This window comes from Eretmochelys imbricata, chromosome 3 (genome assembly GCF_965152235.1).
Source record: "Eretmochelys imbricata isolate rEreImb1 chromosome 3, rEreImb1.hap1, whole genome shotgun sequence".
Lineage (NCBI taxonomy): Eukaryota > Metazoa > Chordata > Testudines > Cheloniidae > Eretmochelys > Eretmochelys imbricata.
This window is the reverse complement of record NC_135574.1, coordinates 86018725-86036488: the sequence shown is the minus strand read 5'-3', so window position 1 is coordinate 86036488 and position 17764 is coordinate 86018725. Positions and strand designations below refer to the sequence as shown.

The 17764-nt window shown below is 39.8% G+C and overlaps 1 protein-coding gene across 10 annotated transcripts in view; it reads left to right on the top strand.

Moving 5' to 3' along the window:
* The window catches only part of FYN (FYN proto-oncogene, Src family tyrosine kinase), a 180587-nt gene that overhangs the window by 124853 nt on the left and 37970 nt on the right, over positions 1-17764 (top strand). For all 10 annotated transcript variants that reach the window (XM_077812956.1, XM_077812962.1, XM_077812952.1 and 7 more), the window contains 4 exons: positions 8869-9126; positions 9495-9591; positions 13471-13569; positions 14777-14880. In XM_077812956.1, the coding sequence (XP_077669082.1) occupies positions 8880-9126; positions 9495-9591; positions 13471-13569; positions 14777-14880 (547 nt within the window). In that variant the 5' untranslated portion in view covers positions 8869-8879. The remainder of the gene's footprint in view (positions 1-8868; positions 9127-9494; positions 9592-13470; positions 13570-14776; positions 14881-17764) is intronic.

Genomic DNA, 17764 nt, shown 5'->3' with positions numbered 1-17764 from the left:
ACTACCTTCCCCAGCATCTAAGGACTGCAGGTACCCCACCCAAGGGGGAAGAGGGTAAGAACCCGCAGGGGTTGAAAGGGGCTGGGGCTCAGAGTGAGGGCCCAGACCCCTACTCTGCTTCCATCCTTTACCACCTTTCTGGGCCACTAGCGGGGCCATCAATGCCCCAAGAACAGGGGCAAGGGGTGTCATCTTAGCTCCCCGCCAAGAAAAGCGCAGGACCCACCAGACTAACATCGGCCATCTTGACACACCATATAAAATGATGGCGTCTAAATTAGCTGTTACCTCGCAAGAAAGAGATCTTGGAGTCATTGTGGATAGTTCTCTGAAAACATCCACTCAATGTGCAGTGACAGTCAAAAAAAGCGAATGTTGGGAATCATTAAGAAGGAATAGATAATAAGACAAAAAATATCATATTGCCTCTATATAAATCCATGGTATGTCCACATCTTGAATACTGCATGCAGATGTGGTTCCCCATCTCAAAAAAGAGATATTATACTTGGAAAAGGTTCAGAAAAGGGCAACAACAATGATTAGGGATATACAGAACGGCTGCCAAATGAAGAGATTAATAAGGCTGGGACTTTTCAGCTTGGAAAAGATGCCTAAGGGGGGATATGATAGAGGTCTATAAAATCATGACTGGTGTGGAGAAAGTAAATAAGGAAGTGTCATTTACTCCTTATAACACAAGAGCTAGGGGCTACCAAATTAAATTAATAGGCAGCAGGTTTAAAACAAACAAAAGGAAGTATTTTTTTTCACACAATGCACTGTCAACCTGTGGAACTTCTTGCCAGAGGATGTTGTGGAGGCCAAGACTATAACACAATTCAAAAAAGAACTAGATAAGTTCATGGAGGATAGGTCCATCAGTGGCTATTAGCTAGGATGAGCAGGGTTTGTGTCCATAACCTCTATTTGCCAGAAACTGGGAATGGGCGATAGAGGATGGATCCCTTGATGACTACCTGTTCTGTTTATTGCCTCTGGGGCACCTGGCATTGGCCACTGTCAGAAGACAGAATATTGGGCTAGATGGACCTTTGGTCTGACCCAATATGGCCGTTCTTATGTACTATAAGTATTGACCTGAATCTTCAAAAGTGGCTAACTTTGAACGCCTTGTGTTTGGTGCCCAACTTGAATCAGATGTTTCAATATTGTCAGAGTTGATGCTCAGGACTTTCTGAAAATCACATCAAGCTGGATTCCCAAAAATTGAGGCACACAATCATTTATTGCTCTTAAAATTTAGGCCATTGCTTTTAGTCTGCAATGGGCCCAAAAGATGAATTAAGGCTAAATGAAGTGCAAATGTCAATGTTTGTTTATCCCCTTGAACCAGATTGCATGTGGCATGCCGCACACAAAAAGATTGAGGTTACTTTTTAAAAATTACTTAATTCTTCTTGACAAAAGAAGATTCAGGCCAATACTTTGTCAGTAAACCAGGAAGGACAATAACCCAGAATGTGACCTTCTGTATTTCAGAAGTCTTCTATAACTCATTCAACTTGGTATCTTTGTCACAGAACGATGCATTCGGGGATACTTTCAGCAAAACAGAAAATATCAAGAAGATATCCCGATTCGAGGAAAAATTCTTAAACTTCTTTGTTTGGATGCTGCCTCTGGCTGGGTTAATGAGGACGTTTATCATATAAACTGAGTAAAAGCCCAGGTTTTCATTTTTCCTATGTAGTTGGCATTCACTAGAATCTGAGACTCCTTTCTCCAGCTTCCCTGCTAGTAATTTCCAATCAACCTCTAAAAGTTAACTAAAAGAAGCAGTTACGTTAATTATTTACTCCCTCCTGCCCTTTCACCTTCTCAATTGAAAGAAATTCTCCAAGGAATTTACTTCGTGATCAACTCTAGTTGCCAAAATAAAAAAACAAACAGGAGAGAGGAAGAATGTGTCCCTGCTGCATCTCAGTGTCTTTGTCACAGTGAATAGCTTCAGTCTGAAGCTGTTGAGGTCTATCACCAGTGCAATAGATTTGGGTAGGGGGCATGGCATCAATAGACCTATGAGCTGCTCCTTATCTTCCTTCATCTAGTACTGCCTCCATTCTAGTGAAAGCTGCATTTGCAACTAGAACATTATTTTAAGAGTAGCAGATTGTGGTATATTCTCCAGAATTTAGAATTGCAGTAGAGGGCTGTAAGACTCTTCATAAAGTTTTTAATATCCTGAAGAAATACATTCATGATAAATGTCCACTACAAACCTGGACCCAGCCACTTCTTCCTGATGATTTTTAGGTACGGGAACTAGAGTAGGCTATGGCTTGTCAGCTTTGGTGTAGTTTGAGAAGCAAGAAATATTGAACTTCTTCTTTAGGACCCCTTTGTGCCTTAGTGAAAGATATTATAGAAATTTCTGTGGTGCTCCCTTTCCTTTGGGCTTCAGAAACTAAAGGAAAAGCTCCACTGAATAGGGAACAATGAAATCGTTGCAGTATTGGACTGTATGATCACATCCTAAAGCCCCATCCCTTCCTAATAGCTGTCCCTTGAAGAAATGGGGCTTCTGTCCCCAGGGATGAAAGTAAGTTAGAGGACTTACCGGTACACCGGAGTCCTGAGCAGGGGGCATGGCCTCAACCGGAAGAGGTGTGGCCTTAAATCCCTGGGCCCTTTAAATGCCCGCCGGAGCCCCACCATCGCTACCCCAGGGCTTTGGCAGCAGGGCTCCAGCGGGGATTTAAAGGGCCGGGGCAGTAGGGGTGGCTCCGGGCTCTTTAAATCCCCGCCAGAGCCTTACCCCAGGGCTCAAGCAGCAGGGCTCAGATGAGGATTTAAAAGGCTTGGGGCTCCAGCCGCTGCTACCCGCCCCGGCCCTTTAAATCCCCTCCGGAGCCCCACCGCTGCTACCCCAGGGCTTGGACAGCAGGGCTCAGGCTGGGATTTAAAGGGCCGGGGGCGGGGGGGGATAGTGGCAGCTGGAGCTCCGGGGCCCTTTAAATCCCTGCCGCAGCCCTGCCACTGCTACCCCAGGGCTTTAAATTGCCCTCTCTGAAAGTCGGTCCTGGTACGGCGCACCGGCTCTTACCAGTACGCCGTACCGGGGCATACCGGCTTACTTTCATCTCTGTCTGTCCCTACCATGGAACCTAACATGTACATCTCAGTCTGTGCTCCTAATGAATCAAATACAGTTAGGGTATAGTAATAACTGCTACCACCACTAAAATAGCAGAAGCTCTCCCTGATGAGGCCCCAAAACATAAGCACTGAGACAAGTCATTTCCATAGTGGAATGCATGTGCTTCGCTTTTAGTATATACTTCATTGAGACTTAAATACATGCATAAGTGATGTCCTGAATAGGGATGTTTTCCTAAATCAGAGCTACAGTGCGATAAGCAGTATTTCAACCTCATGTCTCGACCCCATGTGGTCAGAATACTTCTGGTATAAACAAATCTCCCATAGTGTTTTACTTACATATGGAACATATTTAAACTTGGCAAAATTCAATTGTTGTTGTTGTTTTGTTTTATTATTATTATTATTATTATTTCAATGTATAATATCAATGTTTATTTTAAGCATATTTTCAATTTTTATTCATTTTTTTCCTGCAACTGTGAAAATTTAAAAATCTAGCTGAGATAATTATTGAATGACAGTAGACACTGAGATTCAAAAAGTTAAAGCTTTATAACTGTTAAAACACATCGTCATATGTCAACGTTTTAGCCTCAAGTCAAACTCTAATAAGTTCTCAAGCAGCATTTTTCTTTGCCTATCTGTGAATTTCAACAATTATTGATTGGAAATATTTTTTAGTCAGTTTGTATGGGTAGAATGAAATCAGTGTTTATCGACATTTACCGAAAAAATTGAATGCTTCCAAGCCTAAATATATGCCTTAGTTTAATGTACATGAAGCAGAGGCTCCTGTACAGACATTAACGGAGATGTAATGTTGTATAACGCTGATCTGCTTCTTGACTCCTCTGGTCAAAACTTTGTAGCATGGCAAGGAGCCGGCTTAAGTCAGATTCAGCTCATTTGGCTGCTCTTCTCTCTTCGAACAGGAAACAATTAGTATAGCTGCAGAGAGTGGGAGGAAAGCAAGCACAAGAGCTTATACAAATATTTTTGTTATTAACATTTTAATGTTTCTAGCCCATTTGTTAAACTATTTTTCTTTTTCAATAAAAATGAAACTGTTCTAGCAAAGTGTGTGATTAATCCTCCCTCTCCCCCAAAATGCTTTGCTTGCTAAAATTCTAAAATTTTAGCATCTTAGTGATTACATCTCTACCACATTCCATAAAAATAATCTGAGGGGTGGCAGGGAAAGAGCTGTAAGGAAGAGCTCAATATTGAAACAAAATCCTACTTAGTAAAACCAGAATTTGTGAATAGATCATCTTATTTTTAACGTTGCCATAGTGGTAGGTGGCTTTTGTTGTTCTTTAGTCTTGGCTTCTCTCAAGAATAGTTTTCAGAATCAATAATCTTCAAGAAAAAGTGGGGTAGTGTTATTTTAGTAGATAAAAGAAGATTGAGACTAATTAGATATTAATCAAAAGTAATGACGTTTAAGGTGCTACAATAGTATAAATAATAATGACAGAATTCGTTTTCTGTTTTTTATCCAACAAGAATGTTTCTGCCACTTGAAAAGAAACAATTTCTTTAGCTAAGCTAGCACTAAGTATCCTGCAATGGAGTTACTAGATTCCAGATAGTTAACATGGACAAGAAGGAGACAGGTCCAACAGTAGATATTTTCAATTGTCACTAAGGAAGTCTCATGAAATGTATCAACTTTTTATATTGCTCATGAAATTGTATGTTTCGAAACAAACCAGAAACATATGCAGCTTGTTTGCATTTGAAAAGTTAACCATAATTAAGCCATTTATTTGCTTTTGTAGCAACACCAATGACAAATTATGAAATCGCCACATGACCCACTAAATTATATGTGCGAGAAATACTGCATTTCCTAATGGAAACTTGTTCATTTACCAAAAGTTGCACAGCGTGTTGCATGAACAATGTGGTATGTTGATCTCTTGAGAGTTTGGTGTCAATACATTCCAGATTTTGTTTGGTCATCTCAGCTCTGTCGTTAGTGAACATGTTTCCAACATTACAAAACTGTAAATCCTGACTTTTGGTGGGTCTGTTCTGTGGTAACGAAGGAGTTTAGTTCTTGCAGTCCAGTCATTGATATAACTAGAATAGTGATGTTGAATGGAGATATTTATTATCTGTGAAAACCCTGAAGTAATCTTGAATCATTTCCAGCAATGTGTTTGTGCATTCTCCCAGATGTAACTATGCATCATATAATTTGTTGCCTAGTTCGTTTCTTTGAGCCAGGAATGGACAACTTTTCAAAGTCTTGGCTTGAAAAGATGCATGTATGTTACACCCTCTGTCACGCTTTACAAGGTACTACAATCAGGCAGTCTTTATACTTGATCTGTCTAGACATTGTAACCGAGCTTAAAAGGACAAATGAAAGAAAAAGCCCTCTTCATCAGACCTTTTTTCATTCTGCACCCAGTTCTGACTCACAAGCTGCACACTAACAAGAAAAGACAATGAGGGTAAATAGGCTAAAAAGCCACTAGAGTGGGACAGGAGAAAGAACTCACAGCTCAGTGATCCTCTGTTAATATTTGTTTGATTAACATGCAAAAAGTATTTGTCTTGAAAATCTGTATATGTATTCATTGGTGGTATGATTTTCTAATTAATTCACTGTTTCAGAATTATTCACTTGAATAATTTTACTTTTGAGGCATTTGTAATTTTAACTTCCTCTCATTGACTGACTGAACATGCCAATCAAATAGGTAGGGACAGATCATCAGCTGCTATAAATTTAATGCACAAACTCTCAAACTTCAATAGAGCTATATCAATGCCTGACTAATCTAATCGCCTTTTATGATGAGATTACTGGTTCTGTGGATGAAGGGAAAGCAGTGGATGTATTGTTTCTTGACTTTAGCAAAGCTTTTGACACGGTCTCCCACAGTATTCTTGTCAGCAAGTTAAGGAAGTATGGGCTGGATGAATGCACTATAAGGTGGGTAGAAAGCTGGCTAGATTGTCGGGCTCAACGGGTAGTGATCAATGGCTCCATGTCTAGTTGGCAGCCGGTATCAAGTGGAGTGCCCCAAGGGTCGGTCCTGGGGCCGGTTTTGTTCAATATCTTCATAAATGATCTGGAGGATGGTGTGGATTGCACTCTCAGCAAATTTGCGGATGATACTAAACTGGGAGGAGTGGTAGATATGCTGGAGGGGAGGGATAGGATACAGAAGGACCTAGACAAATTGGAGGATTGGGCCAAAAGAAATCTGATGAGGTTCAATAAGGATAAGTGCAGGGTCCTGCACTTAGGATGGAAGAATCCAATGCACCGCTACAGACTAGGGACCAAATGGCTAGGCAGCAGTTCTGCGGAAAAGGACCTAGGGGTGACAGTGGACGAGAAGCTGGATATGAGTCAGCAGTGTGCCCTTGTTGCCAAGAAGGCCAATGGCATTTTGGGATGTATAAGTAGGGGCATAGCGAGCAGATCGAGGGACGTGATCGTTCCCCTCTATTCGACATTGGTGAGGCCTCGTCTGGAGTACTGTGTCCAGTTTTGGGCCCCACACTACAAGAAGGATGTGGATAAATTGGAGAGAGTCCAGCGAAGGGCAACAAAAATGATTAGGGGTCTGGAACACATGACTTATGAGGAGAGGCTGAGGGAGCTGGGATTGTTTAGTCTTCAGAAGAGAAGAATGAGGGGGGATTTGATAGCTGCTTTCAACTACCTGAAAGGGGGTTCCAAAGAGGATGGCTCTAGACTGTTCTCAATGGTAGCAGATGACAGAACGAGGAGTAATGGTCTCAAGTTGCAGTGGGGGAGGTTTAGATTGGATATTAGGAAAAACTTTTTCACTAAGAGGGTGGTGAAACACTGGAATGCGTTACCTAGGGAGGTGGTAGAATCTCCTTCCTAAGAGGTTTTTAAGGTCAGGCTTGACAAAGCCCTGGCTGGGATGATTTAACTGGGAATTGGTCCTGCTTCGAGCAGGGGGTTGGACTAGATGACCTTCAGGGGTCCCTTCCAACCCTGACATTCTATGATTCTATGATTCAATTTATACTAGCTTAAGATCTGTGTGTATTTAGTAGAGCTGGGAGAAAAACAGTCATTATCTTCATTGATTTTTTTTTTTAATTTGCTGGGAGAAAGTACTTGTTTTTTAACTGGGAGGGATTTTTTTTTTGGCGTTTTTTTGGGTTAACCCCTTCTTTTTCCTTCTCCTCTGCCTTCCTACCTTTCTCAGTGCCAAACTGGGAAAAGGAAAAAGGGGAGAGAAAGGAAGGAGCAACCTTTTTGTCAAAGGGGAAATTTTTAAAAAATGAAAAAGTCACTGAAAATGTCACTTATTAAAGTAATAAACTCTGCATGAGAGCAAATGTTTTCAAATGAAAAATGTTGTTCTGCTGTAACTTTTACCTCTTGAGAGATTCTCCAGTTTCTTAATACTTTGCACTTTCATAGAGCATTTTTGCATTTTCAAATTCCTTGTGTTGCTTTAGTTGATTAGGAATTTCACTCACACTGTCGCTATTAATTGGTTCAGATTTGTATAGTTTGCCTTCTACCTGAGAGGCCAAATCCTCTCAACTGCAAAGCTAGATGTGCATGATTCCTATTTGATGTGGTGCTTTTATATGGAGGCTGCACCTTACTGCCCTGTTCAAAGTTGTAGTAATGGCAGCATGTTTATAGAGTGTCCACAAGAGCATCTTTTCAATAAAACCTATTTTATTATCATTTAATGAAAATTGTGGAGAGAATTTCCAAACAATTAAGAAAATGTAATTTTCCACTGAAATGTCAAGCTTTTAATGAGATTTATATTTAAATAATGATGGTTTTGTCTGCAAAAGTAGTGTTTTGAGAGAGAAATAAATTAAATGACTTGGTAACACTGTGTACGAACATCTTTTTAAAGGAAGAAGTATTTCCAGGGTATCAAAGAACAGTATAGCACTAGTTTGAAATATGGATGGGATTCTCAAGTCTGATAAGGCCAATTAACACTCCATAAGCAGCCCTAACTGAACCAAGTTTGGGCAGCCCTAAATCAGGGAATCATAACCAGCTTTCTGCAACCCCCTCTCCACTCTGTTGGGTAGGTCTACATCGCAGCTGGAAGCATACTTCCCAGTGCAAGCGTGCAGACACGCTGGCTCTGCTCAAGCTACTGTGTTAAAAATAGCAGTGTAGCCAGGGATAGCTGCCATAATATGGACCAAGGGGGTCTGGACAGATTTGAACTCGAGAAAGCTTTGTTTTTCAGCCTCTTCTGTTGCCAGTTCTCTCTTCCATAGGTCTAGGGTTTGGTGGCTTAATGTCCCCTCTGTCATTCTTAGCCTGCTTCCTCATGTCTGTCTGTCTCACATAATGGCATCAGCATTGCCTTACCTCCATGTGAAGTCAGTGGGAGCTATTGGGTGCTCAGCGCTTTTGAAAATTAAACCACTTTTTAGATCCCTAAATATGGATTTAAGAGAAGAGTGCCACAGTAGCCTCCTCAAAAACAATCTACGTTTATCGGCAAAAATTGAACTTTCGCTAGGGTGACCAGACAGCAAATGTGAAAAATCGGGATGGGGGTGGGGGTAATAGGAGCCTATATAAGAAAAAGACCCAAAAATCGGGACTGTCCCGATTAAAATTGGGACATCTGGTCACCTGAACTTTCACTCACGAGTGGCAAGCTGGTCAGCTTAACTTAGTTCCTAGTAGTGCCTATGATCCAGCAAGCATCACTGTAAAAACACTTTTCTCTTCTTCTTCTTTCTTTGCTGTAGGATTTTAGATAATGGGCTGTGTGCAATGCAAGGATAAAGAAGCAACAAAACTGACAGACGAGAGGGACGGTAGTTTAACTCAGAGTTCAGGATATCGCTATGGCACAGATCCCACTCCACAGCACTACCCTAGCTTCGGTGTTACTTCAATTCCAAACTACAACAACTTCCACGCAACAGGAGGCCAGGGACTGACTGTCTTTGGGGGTGTCAATTCCTCTTCTCATACTGGGACTTTGCGTACAAGAGGAGGAACAGGTAGGTCCTGATGCGAGCTTATTTCATGGTATATTTTAGCACATTTATTTAAAAATGTATTTATTTAGTATAAAGTACAACTAGAGCTCAGAGACTACTCTGAAATTAAAGGGGCCTATTGACTTTGGAAAAAGTCACCTCTGACATATAATCATTGAAATAAACTGTACTAAGCATTGAAGTTACTGAGTAAAATAACCGTAATTTCAACCATATAACTACTAACTTATAGTAGTTACTAGTTGTAAGCAGTGGGGGTAACCTAACTAGCTATAGTAATTACAAACCAAACTGAGCTCTTTTGCACACACACATCATTGCATGGTATCACAATGAAAGTGTTATTCAGCTATCTTCTCCTTTTTCAGGTGTAACTCTTTTTGTGGCGCTTTATGACTATGAAGCAAGAACAGAAGATGACTTAAGTTTTCAGAAAGGAGAAAAATTTCAGATACTTAACAGCTCGTGAGTTTTAAGGGGGTGGCATGCTTGTCAGTTACTATCTTATAATTAAAGATAGCATAATGTCAACAGTTTTGTTTATCAACTTATATAATCAGTAAAAGAAAAGGTGTCAGATTCAAGAAATATGCTTTTTAGGTCTTGTGCTTGTCTTCCGCTGCTTTTTACAGACTTTATTATGGGGGGAAATTTCCAGCACTGCAATTTTTCTTTGAAAAGTGGCATCGTGAGGTTCCATGGTGAGAGCCTCTTTCAATGATTTCAATAGCTAATGGAATTTAGAATTCACAGCAAATTCAATCTTGGAACTGAGAGCACAAGCTTCTGTGCATCACCACCAATAATAAAAGTGCTGCAAGCCAAACTAGGCCCATGTTCACACCTCTGCAATTCCATTATCTTCAATATTTAACATGGAAGTTTAATTTGAAAGAAAAAAAAACTTGATTCACAAGAAGGAATACAGTCCCGCTCTGTATGCCAATGGGAGTAAAAAGCAGTAATATTTTTGTCACACAGTAAGAGGTTACTATAACTCTGAATATGCACAGGGAGCAGATCTGTTGAGTAATACACCATTTCTACAGTCATATTGTAGAACTGCACTTTAAGCCAATTTCTTAATATAAATTTTAGCTACTGTCCATGAAAAGCTACTCATTTGGGGGTTAAAATCTGCTTCTAAAAAATTACTGTGCTGGCAATTTACTGTGAATCCTATATTGGAATAACTTGTAGAAAGCTTTACGTGTTGTGGGCAATGTTGCTATCATAATGAAATAAAAAGTATCCAGTAAGGGACAAAAGCAGTATCACATTCTCTTTTATGACAGTGGGCTAAATTCATCCCTGATGTAACTCCATCAACTTTAATAGAATAACTTCTGGGCTCAGTTTGGCCCAGCGTCCATTAAAAATGAAGAGAGTCAGGTAGTTCTGTGAAATATTTCATGAAACTGTGCAGCTGGAGAGCTTTGATGTAGATGAAAGTACAGAAGCCTCAGTTAAGACTTGTAAAGAGAACAGCAGTTTGAAAACATCTCCACTTCTAAATTAGCAATTGCAAAAAAAAAAAAAAAAATCTGACACAAAATTTTTGTATTATCCACTTTTTTTACATTGCCTGGTGTTATCCTAGCCTTGAAGCCTTGCCGCAAGCTATATCACTGCTTGAAACACACAAAAAATCCAGTCTATTATAAATTCCTTAAACATTCCACTTAATGAAGTCAATGGGAGCTCATGGTAAGCTATATTTGGAATCATTGTAAGGACAGAGAAAAAGAACAGATTCCACCCACACATGAATGGTAGCAATGCATGCATTTTGATGTTGGTACATATTGTGTGAAGAAAGGTTTTCTAGAAAGAAAATTAGCTACCCGTTGACTGCCTTAGAAACTGTGGGTGCTCAGTAACCATCAGGATTGGGCCTACATAGTCAGAACCTCCAATACCTAACCACACTCCTGGAATGTTGAAAATCAGGATGGAAACCTTACAAGAACAGGCTTTGTTGTGAGAATTCATACTTTTTTAATGTTCCTTTCAGGCTGGATATAATACAAGATAAGCCTCTTTTGTGCTCTTCTGGTGCTACTTGGAATCATGAAGCACACAGGTGCACAAAAATGAGTTTGTTTTGTTTTCAATTGAACAGATTTCTTTTTTAATCTAAAAGAGGTTCAGGTTTGGTTCTTCTGGGTGAAAGTTCAGATCAGTTATAAACTTTATCTAAGCTATTACATGGATCCCTAAAATTAATGTTGGATTTGATATAGGTTGATACCAAATGTAATTTAATTCCCCTCCTCACCAGCACATTGAGAAAGATTTATGTTTTTCTCTTTTGGAACATTTTATGACATACAGTATGTAGTATTTATGGATACGATAAAATACCTCCACCTAGTGGAATTTATATGCAATAATACATTGGAAATAAAAAATAATAACATACATCTCTGTTGTGCAATAATAGAAACAAAGATTTCATAGAGGATTTTAATTGTATTTATTAACAAAAGCATTTTGTTATCTCCCAAAAATATTTTATATGGACACAAAGGACAAGATTTTCAAACTTTGACTGCCTAAAGTTAGGCACATAAACAGAAGTGGCCCAGTTTTCAGAGGTGCTGAACACCCACAGCTTCTATGAAGTCAGTAATATCTGTGTGCACTCAACAACTCCTGAAAACCACCTACTTTTATTTAGATGCATTATTTTAGGTACCCACGTTAGATGGTTTAACCAAAATTTCTAGAATAAAGATTGTGTTATGGATGAGATTGCCTGAAACCTCCTGCAGACCCGGGGGGGGGGGGGGGGGGGGAATCACACTCATAAAATGAATAACAGAATGTGGATTATTTTTTTTAAGATTACAAATCAATAGCTCAGCAGATGAAAAAGAACATCTCCTGTTTGACTAAGTTCAGCTGTTTTCTGAGCTTTCTTATGAAGCATTTTAGAAGTTCTCTCAGAAACTAGCTCACAGAGAAATAGGAAGTTTTAAGATAGTTCATCGTCATATAATGTAAATGCTTGTTCAAAACAGCATTGCCCATATCTGATTTCTGTAGTTCCTGTTTGCTTATTGGAAGCTTTAAGATTTTTAGTTCACATTTGATAATTCTGTATAACTTAATTAAATCTCCATTTTACAGATTAGGAAATAGAGACAGAATTTATAAACTATCCAAAGCCACAAAGCGGAGTCTTTAGCTTGGCAACAGTGTGCCAGAGTGAACTACAAGAGTGAGGATTGTAGAGTGTTGAGATGTACTGCCCCAAGTGGACACTGCTGATGCTAACGAAAAGGTACCTACTTTGTGAAAACATAGTACTATTTGAAAGTGGGCTATGTTAATGCAAACTAGGTACCTTTTAGGTCAAACCAGCAGTGTCCACACAGGGCAATTAGAGCACAGTGCTTTGGTGAGCTCTGCAATTCAATCCCCTGTAGTCCACACTCAAGATGGAATTAGAAGTCAGGGGTATCTGGCTCCCAGCGTTGTATTCAGACCACTAAACCATGAATCATCTCATCCTATAAAAAGCTGAGAAATAAACATTTTCTAAAGCTATTGCATTTCATTACAGCAGATTTTCTTCTAAGGACAATCTCTTGTCTTTATTCTATATATCTGCCTATTATTGACATAAACTGAAGTTGTGTATGTGTGTGGGAGGGGGCAGTCACTGTACTGAGATGGCCCTGTTTTTCTTTCTTTTGAAAGGTTTGGGAGAAGTGGCTTGCACAATGATTTGAAAATGTAGCCAAATCATTTATTATTTAAAATAGCTTTTGTTGGTGACCAGGAGAAGCAACACAGACCCCAATTTTCAGATGCTATCCCAAGCTGCAGACTGGTAACAAGGCAAGTAAATGGCCTTGTTACATTCTTGAGTATCCATCAGATGCATCCCGCTTAAGGTGTGGATGTCCTAGTAAGGTTAGAGATGGACGTGACTCAAACTTTCCCAAAAGTTTGGATCTGGTATTTTGTTTCAGGGCCCTCACAAGAACCTGTATTTGAAAATTGGCCCTGCACCAATTATTTAACACTCCAAGTCAAACTCAGCCCTTACTGCGGGTGATTGGAGTGGAAATAAATAGCCATTTATGCCACTGTGCTGAATTTGGAAAACTATACTTCTGATCACCAATTTAAAAAAAATTGTAAATAGGTGCATACGGGTACATGTCTTAATTTGGCTTAAAATGGTACCACATTCTCTTTCCAAAACGTGTCTATGATAAAAGTGTGAGTTTTTATTAATTCTTAGCATTACCTACAGCTTCATGCTTTAACAGTCAAATAATTTGCTTTGCAACTCTATTTTTCATTCGGACTTTCTCACCTCTATTCCTTCAGGGAAGGAGACTGGTGGGAGGCACGTTCCTTGACAACAGGAGAAACTGGTTACATTCCCAGTAATTATGTGGCTCCAGTCGACTCCATCCAAGCAGAAGAGTATGTTTTCTTTTCGTTTTAAAGAGATATTAACACTGTAATTGAAGGAGATTTGAGAATTTGAGTAGATTGATTGATTGTAGTGATTTTCAAGTGACTTACATCATTTTTATTTCAGTTTTCAGCTGCACTGATAAATAATTAGTTAATTAGTAACAAAGGGAGCAGAAACTGAGCCATTTTTCAATGTCAAAACAAAAAGGAAGAAACCACAGCAAATGAAGCAGACCTTGTTCTGTTGTACTAGCCAGTTTCTTGTTTTAGACTAGAGTTGCCCAAACTAACTTGCCAGTGCCCCAGGAACAAGTAATTTACATAAAACAGGACAGATTGTACCAACTATTATTTTTAATGTGGGATGATGGCCCACAGAGTCTGCAGCAGGCATTAAAGCATCGTTTGAAGGGGCTATAGCCTCTGTGGACTGTCACTTTAAGAGCCCATGAGCTTCATTTTAGACCTATATTTATCTCATAATCAGCATGTTGTGCCATTAGAGCAATCCGTATTTGAAACACCAAGCATAAAAGTTATATTGTGAAATTGCCTTATTTTAATGAGTTGTTTGATTTCGAACAAATTTACATTATTGGGTGCTAAGAACAAAGAAATGAATCTAGCACAATGACACTGAGAGCATAAAAACTTACAGAATCATGAAAAAATTTTACTCTCTTAGGTTGTATCTGGTCCTTCTATTCAGTATTTTTAGCTCTGGTGCAAGAGGAAAAATTGGCCATTGATAAAATGGGCATATGATCAAGAAGCCACAGGTGAATAAACTGTTATACTGCAATTTAAAACAAAATGTAAAATATACTGTTGACTCAGAAGTCAGTCTGATTGCAGCTCTCTTTCCAGTGGCAGTGCATTTTTAAAATGTGCTCAACTTGTTTTTCATTCATTCTATCCACTATATGCAATGGTGCAAATTCTGGCAAGCACTGGATATCAGCACTTGCCAGAGGCTTGAGGTGGATGTTGATCACCCTTCTAAACCCAAAGACCGGCTACTTCTTTCAGACTTTCTATACACTACCTGTCACTTGTGTTTCAGGGTAAAGCCTAAAGTATGAGGACCACAGTGGACAGAATAGAGGGATCTGTAGTTTTCTTCAATGATCTACTATTTTGGAGCTTTGCAAGTCGAGTGACCCTACAGAGCATCCTATCCAGTATTTTTCTTACCTCCTCTTATGTTTTTAAGGTGGTACTTTGGCAAACTTGGCCGAAAAGATGCTGAGAGACAGCTGTTGTCATTTGGAAACCCACGAGGTACCTTCCTTATCCGTGAAAGTGAAACCACCAAAGGTAAAATGGCCGGTTCTATAAATATTAATGGTATGTGTAAGATAGAAATTGTAGCTCATGGTTATGACAAATCAGCAAGATAGAATGATATCACCTAGTCAGACTGCAGTGATCACTACAACTCAATTCAGTGAAAATCATTATTTATTTCTGTACAATTAAAATGACCAAATCTCAGCTTCTCGGAAGAATATAAGTAAGGGGTTTTTGGGGGGGTAATGTTTCTCCATACTTTCTTCATCTCTTTAGAATGCTAGTGTCACAGAATTTTTTTTTAACCATTTTAAATTCAAGTATTTCAAAAGCATGTGAAAAGAAGGAGCATTGTGTGAAGAGTTGACGTCATGAATGGGTGGAGCTAAGGTTGTTGACAGGACTTAGAAGGGTAGTACCATTCATATTTTCCAATCTGACCTCTCATTATATGATGCATACTGTTTAATAATTCAGGTGCAAGTGCCAAATCATTCCTTCAGAGCCCCTAATTCCAAATGGAATGTCAGAGTTGATATTCTGTTGCTTCAAAGGGATAGCTTCCCATGCTATTACCCTGCAGCTTGCCCTTCGTGTAGCAACCAGATACAAGTGCCCGTAGCGTAGCAACCAGAGTCAAAGCACAGTCTTCATAGTCTCTATGGCCATATAGCTTCTAGACTTTCTATGTCACTGACTCCTGATTAAAATATGGAGAGCATGACACCCTACGCTACAGTTTGAAAACTTGACTGTTATAAGCATGTTTCTACCCTTCAGGAGTAGATTTATGTATAGTTCTGAACAACAGTTATTTGACCTGGTTTGCAGAGTGATGGTTTTTCAGAACGTCCACACTATTTCCCTTAGCTGAATCCGTTTTTGCTCATAGAGCTTTCTAGGAGAAACAAAAACACCTTAACATGGGAGTAAACCATCAAGGATGTGCTTATAATATTAACCTCATTTTCTTTGCTGCATGACTTTGCTGAGGCTTTCTACAGCAACAGGACAGGCTTCCGTTGGAAATGGAGGGGTTTTGTGGTGTTTTATTTAATTTCATGTCCATTGTCAACATTGCTATTTCCCGACTCATGCATGGAGCATCTCAGGGAAGATGAAAGAGAAAATATAGCCAACTTGCCATTCAGATCAAAGAATAAAACATGTTGGATGGTGGATTCTCCATCTCTTGGAGTCTTTAAAACAAGATTTTCTAAAAGCACTCTAGCTCCAATGAGAAGTTATGGACTTGATGTAGGAATCACTGAAAATCTGTGGCCTATGTTATAATGGTCAGACAAAATGATCATAATGGTCTTTTCTGGTCTTAAAATCTATGAATCAGCCAGGATCGTGTTAAAAGTACTAAGTTTGACTTCAGCAGTGAGTTTAACCCTCTTTGGTCAAGCTTTCCCACTCCCCCACTTTGAAAATAAATAAATCAAACCTGTCATCTCATCCTTTCAATGCCTGACTCCCCAGACATGTCATCACTACTTGCCTATATGATCGTTCTCCCCTCCTCCATGCTGTTTATTTTATGTGTTTTGGGGTTTTTTTTAAAGTTGTATGTTTGTGTATATGCAATATTTATCCATACATCTATGTGTGTATTTGTCCCTTATGGCACAGTTAGTAAGTAAACTGTAGGTTATTGAAAAATGAAATACATGAAGATTCTCCAGTCCTTCCATTTGATCTGAGGTCAGTGGGGCTACACAAGGGGCTGCACACACAGATCCAATTGCAGGACTGGAGCCTAAGGCTATGTTTACATTTTTCTAAAGAATCTAAAATACTAATCAGATAGTGAGCGTGACTAAGGAAAATACAGCTGTTGCCAGGGGTGCAAGTCCTACAAAAGCCTAGATATCTAGGTAAAGAACTACGCCTGGAAAGCTTACATGAGTAGGACTCCAATGTAAAAATGTCAATACAAAGCATAGCTTGAGAGCAGGTTTATTCCTCTGGCCCCCAAACTGTTTTTAAAAAGAATTTCTGAACTCAACTTGTAGAGATGTATTTATCTCAATAGGGAAATCTCTTCAGGAAAATAAGCTCCTAAATGTGCAATTTTTGCTCCATGCTAACAAAAATCTTTCTCTCCTCCTGAGTATGTCTCCCTCTCTTACAAAACAGAATCAAATGTATATAAACATCGACAGTTTTCCGTGTGGGGTTGTTCATCCTTTAGGATTAGGAAAAACGAGTTTGAGAGCTCTTGCAGCAGGTTCAGGGTGTGTCTACACTGCAAAGAAAAGCCTGTTGTACCAAGTCCCAGAGCCCAAGTCAATTAGTTCGGACTGCAGAGCTAAAAATAGCAATGTTGACGTTCTCAAAACTCAGTGATAGGGAAGAGTCTCTGAGGCCAGGCTCCAGCCTGAGCGGGAATGTCTACACTGCTATTTTTAGCCCCTCCACCTAAGCCAATTGATCTGGGCTCTGAGACTCGGCACCACAAGTTTTTCTTTGCAGTACGGACGTGCCCTACGAGGGTCTTGCTCACTGGAGCTCAAATCTGTTGTGAATAGCTCATGGGAAGTCTGTTGCAATCCAATATGACCAAAGAATTTTTAAATTCTATATCTGACTCCTCCTTGCAGTTGTCTCCAAGTTGGACCTAGGGAGATACTTTCCAGCAGAAAAGCTGGTTGCATAGCTGCTTTTAAGCACCGTTTCGCCAGTGATACTGCTGAAAGGAGGTAATGTATAGGCAGGGCCAGCTCTACAGTTTTGGCTGCCCCAAGCAGTGAAAAAAAACTGCCGCTGCAGACAGCGAAAGGAAGAAGCTGCTGCCGATTTGCCGCTGCAGTGGGCAGAACAGAGGAGCTGCCGCCGATTTCCCGCCATGGCCAGAGGCACTGCCACCCCAAGCACCTGCTTGGAACGCTGGTGGCTGGAGCCGGCC